Raw genomic sequence first — 11,898 nt, forward strand, 5'->3', positions numbered from 1 at the left:
TTATTTCTGTTGTTACAGTTGATATGTGCTAGCATTGAATGTACAGTTAAAATTTCTTTTCTTTTAGAAACAATTGAAATTATGAAATATTTAGCACACATAAAATTTCGATTATTAATTACACAGTCTGATGCTTATTATAAAAATTTATTTCTGGATTCATTTATAAAATAATGATAAAAATTACTAGAAAGTCATTTGTCAAGAAAATTTGTAGACTCTTGGGAATGTTGTTAGTACTGCAGAATGAATTAGTGGTGGGCATTTCTCTGATGTGATTGGGCATGTTTTTATTTTGCCAGTAACAGTGTAATTTTCAGTTTCTTGAAGTGTACATTCTGAAGACAGTGTGATATAGAAGAATGTAAGAGAATAAAAGTATCATGAAAACAGAAATTACCATTCAGACAATTCTTCAGAAGTTATTACATCAGTTGGAACCATGAGAATCTATAATCTCAAAAAATTTAAGCTTCAATAATCAGCTTGTAGATGTGAAGAACTGGAGCCAGCAATGAGAAAAGAAGATAAGTAAAAAGTTTATTGTAAATCTTACTCCTGTCTAAGCTTATTAAAGGAGCCAACTATAAATCCAGTGACAATCAACAAATAACCAGAGGGATGGGTAGATTACAGTGTGCAGTAATTATTCTAATCGTATCCTCATAATCCCTATGTCAGTGATACATAGGGGCTTGCAGTATCTTATCATCATAATGTCAGTGATACATAGGGGCTTGCATTATATTTATAGAGTCACCATTTAAAGCCGGATCTTGAAACTTTGTTAATAGACTTTCTGAGGATAATTTATGTCTATCTTCAAGAGTCTTCCAGTTCAGTTTGTACAGTGTCTCTGTAACATTCAGCCATGGATGAAACAAACCTGTGACCATTCATGCTGCCCTTCTGCATATGTTTTCAGTATCCCCTTGTTAGTCCCATTTGCTATGGATGCCACAAACATGAGCAATATTCTAGAATCACTCACACAAGCGATTTGCAAGCAGTCTACTTTGTAGATGGATTGCATTTCCCCAGTATTCTAGCAATAAACTGAAGTATGCCACCTGCTTTACCTGTGACTGAGCCTATGTGATCATTCCTTTTCATATACCTAAAAAGTGCTACACCCAGGTAGTTGTATGACTTGGATGATTCCAGCAGTGACACATTGATGTTATAGTCATAGGATAATATGTCTTTTCATTTTTTGAATTGCACAATTTTACAGTTCTGAACATTTGTAGCAAGTTGCCAGTCTTATCACCACTTTGAAATCTTATCAAGATCTGACAGAATATTTATGCAGCTTCTGTCAGTTAGCACTTCATTATAGATAACTGAATCATCTGCAAAAAGCCTGGTGATGTTACTATTAATATTGTATCTGCAAGGTCATTAATACAAAACACGAACAGCTAGGGTCCCAACACACTTTCCAGAGTACACCTGAAATTACTTCTAAATCTGATGATGACTCTCCATCCAAAGATAACTTGTTGTGTCCTGAATCCAGTCACAAATTTCACTTGATACACCATGTGATAATTTTTTTTAACAGTAAGTGTATATGTGGTACCAAGTCAAATGCTTTTTGGTAATCAAGAAACACTGCGTCACCTGATTGGCTTGATACAAAGCTGTCAGTATGTCACGTTAGAAAAGTACAAGTTAGGTTTTACATGATCAATGTTTTTGGAATCCATACTGGTCGGCAGGGAGGAGGTCATTCTGTTCAAGATACCTCATTATGTTTGAGCTCAGAATATGTTCTAAGATTCTACAAAAAATTGATGTTAACGAGTTTTGTGGATCACTTCTGCTACTCATCTTGTAGACAGGTGTGACCTGTGCTTTTTTCCAAGAACTGGGCGTGGTCTTTTATTACAGGGATCTACGATAGTTTATAGTTAACAGAGTGTCTAACTCAGCCTCAGATTCAGTGTAGAGACTGACAGGAATTCCATGGAATTTCAGTTTTAATGATTGCAACTGTTTCTCAACACGACTTACACTAATATTTATTTCATTCATGTTATCAGTGGTATGATGATTAAATTGGGACAGTTCTCTTTTGTTTTTATTTGTAAAGAAACATGTGTAAATGGAGTTAAGCATTTCAGCATTTGCTTTTCTACCCTCAATTTCAGTTCCTGTCTCATTCTCTAGGGACTGGACGCCAACTTTGAGGTCACTGACAGCCTTTACATATGCCAGAATTTCTTTGAGTTCTGTGACAGCAGATTTCTCAAACCGGGGGGCTATCAAGTATGGGGTCCCACAGGGTTCGGTCTTAGGTCCTTTACTGTTCTTGATATACATTAATGACTTAACCATTCCACATTGATGAAGATGCAAAGTTAGTTCTTTTTGCTGATGATAAGTGATGTAATTGTAAATGATATTTTTCACAAAATTATTAAGTGGTTCTCAGCAAACGGACTCTCTTTAAATTTTGATAAAACACAGTATATACAGCTCTGTACAGTAAATGACACAACTCCAGTAATAAATATAGACTCTGAACAGAAGTCTGTAGCTAAGGCAGAATTTTCAAAATTTTTAGGTGTGTCCATTGATGAGAGGTTAAACTGGAAGCAACACATTGGTGGTCTACTGAAATGTCTGAATTCAGCTACGTATGCTATTAGGGTTATTGCAAATTTTGGTGATAAGAATCTCAGTAAATTAGCTTACTATGCCTACTTTCATTCACTGCTTTCATATGGCATCATATTCTGGCGAAATTCATCATTGAGTAGAAAAGTATTCATTGCTCAAAAATGTGTAATCAAAATAATTGCTGGAGCCCACCCTCGGTCATCCTGCAGACATCTATTTAAGGATCTAGGGATCCTCACAGTAACCTCACAATATATATATTCACTTATGAAATTTGTGAAGTGTGTTACTTCTGAACTCAATAAACAAAGTAAGTGGTATGAACTGTCACCCTATCAAAGTACCCCTTTCTATGCCAAAGTCAGATTTAACCCTGCATGAATGACTGTCAAAATTTTGGCTGCTAAGGTTCACTGCAAGTATTTTTTAAATGTTAAAGTTACTCATTTTAACTCTATGAAGAAAAGCTTATAACCCTCATTAACGTGCATAGTGAAGATCATCCTTTCTCCTGGTGCTATAGCTATGCACACTGCTATTACTTTTGAACTGGGTTGGATTATTAACAACAATATGATTTCATTTTTTATTATTTCTTGCAGGTGTCAAAAACATATGCTAGTGAGAAGCTGCTGTTAGCATATTTGTAGATTTCATCATTTTTATACTGATCATTACCAAAACTTTGATGTTTTTATCTATAGCCAACTAACTATAGCTTCTAATGTGGGAAGTTAACAGCAGTTTACTCATACAAAGAATACATTTCATGGCCATAGACACATAATTGCCAAGCTAGAAAAATGTATCTGCATGGAAAATAAAGGAAATGAGGGGAGAGAAAGAAAACAACCCTCTTCTCAAAAAATTCTGACCCTTTTTTTCAAATATCTAGTAAGATCATCATTAGATTTTCAAATGAAAATGTTTCATAGATCACCCACATTTCTGCTTTTATTCTACACTAGACAAATTTAACAGCTAATGGAGGGTAAAAGAATGCAAACTACCTATTTGGAACCTTAAACTTCACTTCAGCATTTCAGTCCCAGGTTATTCAATTTAGAATAAATAAGTATTCACCACTTCAGCCTTGTTTATGAATCTTGATGTTTCTTAAAATGATAAAAGACTCGGGGTTTAATATTCTGTTGATTATAAGGCCATTAGAGATCTTCAGACTGGGGAAAATTGGGAAAATAAATTGGTTGTCTTTTTCAAATGAAATATCCTAATATTTGTCTAAAATGATTTAGGGAAACTGAGAAAATCCTAAATATGGATGTCGGGACAGGGATTAGAATCTTGTTTCTCACAAATGCGACTCTAGTGACTTAACCACTGCAGCATCTTAAAGAGTGATGTTTAATGAGATACTGTTTAAGGAAACCTGGTGCATGATGATGGGTAAGTTGACCCCCTCTAGAATGAAACTTCTTTGTTCTGTTGAAAACTCTCTCACTCCATTGTAACATTTATTCTCAAGAGAAATAATAATTTGCATAGTTTCAGAGGATGAGTGCAGTGTATTTTAGTTTCACTTGAGCTTTTTAAATTTTATTTGATGTGTGTGTTTGGGAGGGGGGGTTAAGACATTTATTATAGACTTTCTCACACTGTGATTCATCAACATTCACTTACTTTCATTTCAGGTGATATGGGCTTGTAATACAATTTGTGTACACAATGCAGCCACATACGGAACAGCATAAGGTTTATGAGAGTCTGAAATCCAAAGAACACATTTTTGATTACTACTTGCAAGACATGAAGGAAGAAACAAACACACCAGTCAAATGTCGCTGCTGTGATCATAATGAATATGTAAAGACATGTGATATGCCTGTTAGTCAGAGTGATAAAACTGACTTGTCAGAAGAGTCTTTTTCTGAGAGGAATTCTGTGGAAGCTCACATCTATAAAGAAAAGGATCATCAACTATTTACAGCTGAAACGATTCCTGAATCATTTTTTCCAAGTTTTAATTTATTGGTTGGAAATCGTAACTCATGTGACATAAAAACGACGACTTCCAAATATCATGAAAACCAGGAAATTCATTCTGAAGTGAGAGATAATATTTACAAGAGGTATGATATAACATCTAGTTCTCAGAGTGAATATGATAGTGATACAGATTCAATTATGTCAAATGGAATCCTTGATACAGAACATCCTCCTAATTACTCAAACGATTGTCTAAAAAATGCAGGTATTTACACATTGGAAGAAGTTTTAAGAATAACTTCTAGTAAATTAATAAGACTAAAATATCTGTATAAAAAACAACTTGGAACACTTGAATATCATCTGAAGGGAGGTTACAGGAAATACTTATCTCAGAAGAAACAGGAGAAAGAAATGTGGGGCTCACAAATATTTCCCACACTAATGAAACATGGACACCCAAATTTTGAATTTTCCAAGGCCACTACAAGGTACCATCAACATTCAGGTCTTGCCAAAGAAATGCGTAAATTGCACGATCAAAGAACAGAGGCAGGAATGGCTATCCGTAAACAGAGATTTCGGAAGTGTATGTTTACTGAGGGAGGTGTCAGATGCACAGAACAAGTACTTCCCTTGGCAAAGCACTGTATTAAACATATACTCTCTGATTCTAAGCAGATTTTATTTCAAGCCTGTGGTTCTGTTAGTGGTGAGGTTGAATGCAGAATACCTGTCCTCACTGTATTCCCAAATACAACATGTGTTTATCACACAGATCTAAAGCAATATAGTCCAGACAAGAAGGTAAGACTATTCCTCATAATTCCATCATATTATTGAAGTTTTTTCATTAAACATAATGCTAGTTTCATTTTTCTCTTGTTCATGGTTCTATGAATATGTGTGGTATTACTGTTAATACATGAATGGTTGTACTGCCAGAACACTGCATTAATATCTAAAGACTATCTATACAGTGCACTAACTGAAGTCTAATTGATTATTTTTCTTCCTGGACTGTTGAGACACTTTCCAGCACATCGCTGCCATGAAATTATGTGTGTTACTGATCCCCTGTCTTTTATTTTATTTGATTGTGTACCTGCTCCACGACCCATACATGCATACTGCTGCACCTCTAGTTTCCATTCTCTGTCCATCGTTAGTATCCTCTTTCACTTTTGAATAGGGATGTGGAAGTGAATGAATAATTGCTAGAATAATTGGGAAAATTGATTGCAAAGAACAGTTGAAAAAAATTTTGAAGGTAATTTATGGAATTCAAGGTCAATACACAATTTGCATTATGTACTGCTGCTTCCAGTAGTGTGCGGTGCAAAATAATCACTGCAACCATTGAAACTGTCGATCTGCCACATGAAGCACAGTATTTTTAGTATAATTAAACCAAGTTCAATTGGTGTCTATCAAGTCTAAGTCATTACCTTCATAGTAATTCCATTATGTTTAGTCTTGACTGTAACAATGTTGATGCAGAAACACTCCTCTGGATACTGTGCAAATTATTCTTGTCTCCATTGAACCCCTTGTAGCAGGATCTCAGCTGTGAATGAAATGATGAATAGATAGGAGTTGACCTTATAACCATATAAATAAATATTCCTTTTTCAATAACTTTTTATAATACTTTTAATGAATGATTAGAATACACATTTTTAACAAGGCTGGTATGACTGATCCAAGCATATGTCTGTACGCTACCAGTTCCCAAAACAAAAGGACGAAGATACGTGAATTAATAAATTGAAAAGCATGTTTCTCACTTTGTTTTATACAGACATTTAATGATGGATCAAAACATTATCCTTGCCACAAAACAACTCGTTAATTTACCTTTGGCGGTGTCCATAACTCATTCATATATATGTATAAAATGGATGTACACCTGTGTGTATGTTCCAGTATAAAAATGGCCCTGAGCACTATGGGACTCAACTGCTGTGGTCATAAGTCCCCTAGAACTTAGAACTACTTAAACATAACTAACCTAAGGACATCACACACATCCATGCCCGAGGCAGGATTCGAACTTGCGACCACAGCGGTCGTGCGGTTCCAGACTGTAGCGCCTTTAACCGCTCGGCCACTCCGGCCGGTGTTCCAGTATAACTCTAGAATGCTTAGCACAAGGAATGCTCATTCTAGAACATCTGGACCATTCTACCATAACTAGGTCACACATATCTTCCCATCTAGAAAATAATACTGTGGAAGATGAGACAAATCTTGCATCCTTAGGAGTGAGGACGCTGATGAGCTGGAATGACATGTAAAATAAGTATAAGAGAGAGAGAGAGAGAGAGAGAGAGAGAGAGAGAGAGATCAGCAGCAACAATAGTAACAGTATTTTAGTAGTAGTAGTAGTAGTAGTAGTAGAAGTAGTAGTAGCAGCAGCAGCAATAGTAATAGTATCTTAATGGAACCTATGGTTTACAATTCACTAGGATGATTGCTGTCAGCTCCGACTGTATTTTAGTCCAAGTTTCATTGAATAGAACCAGCAAACATGCAAGACATCATTTTTCCATATCTTAACGTTCTGAGAATGTGAAACAAATTAGTAACCGGAGAATGATAGATTATCAACTACTCAAAATGTAAGAAAGAGAAAGTGGGATTCCTCAGCAAGTGTTACTGTTACAGAGAAAGTACAGTTTTGGCTCGGGGGCCACTTTGTGGAAGAAGAGGTTAGCAGAGGGCTGTACCTTTTAAAATGATTGCATGCATCAGTTAACTTTGCATTTCAGAAAAGGTATAAATTGTTACATAAAAATTCTGACTGTCCTGGTAGCCCAGAAAAAAATCATTAGCAGACCACATGTGGACCATGGGCCACTACTTACCTAGACCTGTTGTATATGTAGGAAAAGGAAAATTTAAGGTTATGTATTTCAACTGAGAAAGATGTGCTGTGAATGTGCTGCTTATTATTCAAGTTCTCAGCCACATAAATTGACATTGTACTGATCAGGTTTGGCATGCTAGTGCAAAGAGTGTCACTATACATATAGAGTGTGAAAATGAGTGGATATCTATCCATGTTTCTTAATTCTTAAGGACTTCTGCTGGCTTTCATCTTCTCCTTTGTGTGCAAGTCAGACAACATGTGCCAGAGAAAATCACTCTAAATCAAAAATTTACATGGAAACTTACACATTATTTGATTGTTCCTCCTGTTAATTTTCATTGATTCTGTGTAAATTAATGTGTTATACATAGCATACCTTTGTGAAAGTTTGTATCACAGATAATTTGTTTCATTATCTGTGGATTCTCAATGAATTGTGAATGGATCATTACTTGTGGATTTTCTATGAATTGTGACTGTAATACATATTTCAGATGCATGATTACTCTTCGTTAAAGTGTACATTTGTGTTGTTATTGATATATTTTTAACTTTTTATCCCTATTTTTCCAGTTGTCAGTTTGAAGAATGTCAAATCTTGACAAAATACATTTGTAATTCAAGTATTTTGTACACATGAAATTGTTGTTGTTGTTGTTGTCATCTTCAGTCCTGAGACTGGTTTGATGCAGCTCTCCATGCTACTCTATCCTGTGCAAGCTTCTTCATCTCCCAGTACCTACTGCAACCTACATCCTTCTGAATCTACTTAATGTATTCATCTCTCGGTCTCCCTCTACGATTTTTACCTTCCACGCTGCCCTCCAATACTAAATTGGTGATCCCTTGATGTCTCAGAACATGTCCTACCAACCGAACCATTCCTCTAGTCAAGTTGTGCCACAAGCTCCTCTTCTCCCCAATTCTATTCAATACCTCCTCATTAGTTATATGATCTACCCATCTAATCTTCAGCATTCTTCTGTAGCACCACATTTCAAAAGCTTCTATTCTCTTTTTGTCCAAACTATTTATCGTCCACATTTCACTTCCATACATGGCTACACTCCATACAAATACTTTCAGAAACGACTTCCTGACATTTAAATCTATACTTGATGTAACAAATTTTTCTTCTTCAGAAACGCTTTCCTTGCCATTGCCAGTCTACTTTGACCATCATCAGTTATTTTGCTCACCAAATAGCAAAACTCCTTTACTACTTTAAGTGTCTCATTTCCTAATCTAATTCCCTCAGCATCACCCGACTTAATTCGACTACATTCCATTATCCATGTTTTGCTTTTGTTGATGTTCATTTTATACCCTCCTTTCAAGACACTGTCCATTCCGTTCAACTACCCTTCCAAGTCCTTTGCTGTCTCTTCTATCAGTTTTTCCATTCGTCTGTGAAGAATTTGCGTTAGTATTTTGCAGCTGTGACTTGTTAAACTGATAGTTCGGTAATTTTCACATCTGTCAACACCTGCTTTCTTTGGGATTGGAATTATTATATTCTTCTTGAAGTCTGGTGGTATTTCACCTGTCTCATAAATCTTGCTCACCAGATGGTAGAGTTTTGTCAGGACTGGCTCTCCCAAGGCTGTCAGTAGTTCTAATGGAATGTTGTCTACTCCGGGGCCCTTGTTTTGACTCAGGTCCTTCAGAGCTCTATCAAACTCTTCACGCAGTATCATATCTCCCATTTCATCTTCATCTACATCCTCTTCCATTTCCATAATATTGTCCTCAAGTACATCGCCCTAGTATAGACCCTCTATATACTCCTTCCACCTTTCTGTTTTCCCTTCTTTGCTTAGAACTGGGTTTCCATCAAAGCTCTTGATATTCATGCAAGTGGTTCTCATTTCTCCAAAGGTCTCTTTAATTTTCCTGTAGGCAGTATCCATCTTACCCCTAGTGAGATAAGCCTCTACATCCTTACATTTGTCCTCTAGCCATCCCTGCTTAGCCATTTTGCACTTCCTGTCGATCTCATTTTTGAGACGTTTGTATTCCTTTTTGCCTGCTTCATTTACTGCATTTTTATATTTTCTTCTTTCATCAATTAAATTCAATATTTTTTTGTTAACCAAGGGTTTCTACTAGCCCTCGTCTCTTTACCTATTTGATCTTCTGCTGCCTTTACTACTTCATCCCTCAAAGCTACCCATTCTTCTTCTACTGTATTTCTTTCCCCCATTCCTGTCAATTGTGCCCTTATGCTCTCCCTGAAACTCTGTACAACCTCTGGTTCTTTCAGTTTATCCATGTCCCATTTCCTTAAATTACCACGTTTTTGTAGTTTCTTCAGTTTTAATCTACAGTTCATAACCAACAGATTGTGGTCATAGTCCACATCTGCCCCTGGAAATGTCTTACAATTTAAAACCTGGTTCCTAAATCTCTGTCTTACCTTTATATAATCTATCTGATACCTTCTAATATCTCCAGGATTATTCCATGTATACAACCTTCTTTTATGATTCTTGAACCAAGTGTTATCTATAATTAAGTTATGCTCTGCGCAAAATTCTACAAGGCGGCTTCCTCTTTAATTTCTTAGCCCCAATCCATATTGACCTACTATGTTTCCTTCTCTCCCTTTTCCTACTCTCACATTCCAGTCACCCATGACTATTAAATTTCCGTCTCCCTTCACTATCTGAATAATTTCTTTTATCTCATCATACATTTCATCAATTTCTTCTTCATCTGCAGAGCTAGTTGGCATATAAACTTGTAATACTGTAGTAGGCATGGGCTTCGTGTCTATCTTGGCCGCAATAATACGTTCACTATGTTGTTTGTAGTAGCTTACCCATACTCCTATTTTTTTTATTCATTATTAAACCTACTCCTGCATTAACCCTATTTGATTCTGTATTTATAACCCTGTATTCACCTGACCAAAAGTCTTGTTCCTGCTGTCAACAAACTTCACTAATTCCCACTATGCTCCGATCCGTAGAACACCAGTTTTCTTTCTCCTGATAACGACGTCCTCTTGAGTAGTCCCCGCCCGGAGATCCGAATGGGGGACTATTTTACCTCTGGAATATTTTACCCAAGAGGACGCCATCATCATTTAATCATACAGTAAAGCTGCATGCCCTCGGAAAAAATTACGGCTGTAGTTTCCCCTTGCTTTCAGCCGTTCGCAGTACCAGAACAGCAAGGCCATTTTGGTTAGTGTTACAAGGCCAGATCAGTCAATCATCCAGACTGTTGCCCCTGCAGCTACTGAAAAGGCTGCTGCCCCTCTTCCGGAACCACATGTTTGTCTGGCCTCTCAACAGATACCCCTCCGTTGTGGTTGCACCTATGGTAAGTCTATCTGTATCATTGAGGCACGCAAGCCTCCTCAGCAACAGCAAGGTCCATGGTTCATGGGGGGAGCACATGAAATTATTTTATCAATATAGCTGGTTCTATTATCAACTTCTATTCTCATCTAGTTCATATGTCTGTGTCTCATGTTGCAAACCTAACTTTTTACCCACTGCTGTAAATTTTTGTTTTTATCTGCTTGAACTTCTCTACATTAGCACAACTTCAGGATATGAGGTCATTGATTTTTCATTACAATGTAATCCCATAAGGACTGCTGTCTCCAGATAGAGAATGACCTAATTACAAATTGTGCTCAATTGAAATATACCCTGACTGTTGTAAATTGATATTACTTTGGCCTTTTTCCAGTGTCTTGGTAATTTTCTGCTTTCAGCATGTATTATAAATGAAGCTCAGATATTTAGATAAATAAACATTTTTAATGCAAATACATATTTTAAACATTTTTCCTACAATTACATTAATTCCTGTTTTTCAATTATTAGCACATAATATTTACAGTTTTTTATCAATATGCTAGTTCTTTATGGTCATTTCATTTCTATTTTGTGTTATTCAGCTGAGGAAGAACCTGTGAGCTATTTAATATTAACATAAACATCTGCTCCCCTAAATGCAGTGTGTGTTATTCTGTTTCTGCATATCAGCTTGCAGTGATTTGTCTATCATCCTATCAGTCATACTCACAGTAGAAGCCATGGACTACCTTGTCCAGAGCTTTATTGCACCATATGCCTCACCTTCCTCCCAACTCACACATGGATAGTTCATTTTTGTAGTTGGAAATGCAAGGCAATACTACAATGCCTAAAATAAAAATGACATGTTATAGTCTGCAGTAGTGTGTTGCAAAATTTAAGGATAATTTTAGTTCAGATGGACACATTCTGTTCTACTAACCATGTGGAAAGCAGTGAAGGCTGAACAGCAAAACCAAGTTAATACAACACATGGAGGGCAAACAATATCTTGCCGCAGTTCATGTCTGATGAAAAAAATGGCCCCTAATTAGTGATGCAGTTCCAGATTCTTCTGCAAGACCTGACACATTTTCAGTTTACTGTGAAGATTTATGTATGGCATTTGTGCCTGTCAGGAAA

The 11,898-nt window shown here is 36.4% G+C and overlaps 1 protein-coding gene across 1 annotated transcript; it reads left to right on the forward strand.

Moving 5' to 3' along the window:
• The first annotated feature begins 4,311 nt into the window (after positions 1-4,311).
• LOC126456283 (KAT8 regulatory NSL complex subunit 2-like) lies at positions 4,312-5,415 on the forward strand. The gene has a single exon (XM_050092035.1). It carries the CDS (start codon positions 4,312-4,314, stop codon positions 5,413-5,415), a length of 1,104 nt encoding a protein of 367 aa, XP_049947992.1.
• The last annotated feature ends 6,483 nt before the right edge of the window (positions 5,416-11,898 follow it).

This window comes from Schistocerca serialis, chromosome 2, assembly GCF_023864345.2.
Source record: "Schistocerca serialis cubense isolate TAMUIC-IGC-003099 chromosome 2, iqSchSeri2.2, whole genome shotgun sequence".
NCBI lineage: Eukaryota > Metazoa > Arthropoda > Insecta > Orthoptera > Acrididae > Schistocerca > Schistocerca serialis.

Excerpts from the sequence above, each read along its gene's own strand:
- LOC126456283 (XM_050092035.1), top strand. The coding sequence starts at position 4,312 with ATGCAGCCACATACGGAACAGCATAAGGTTTATGAGAGTCTGAAATCC.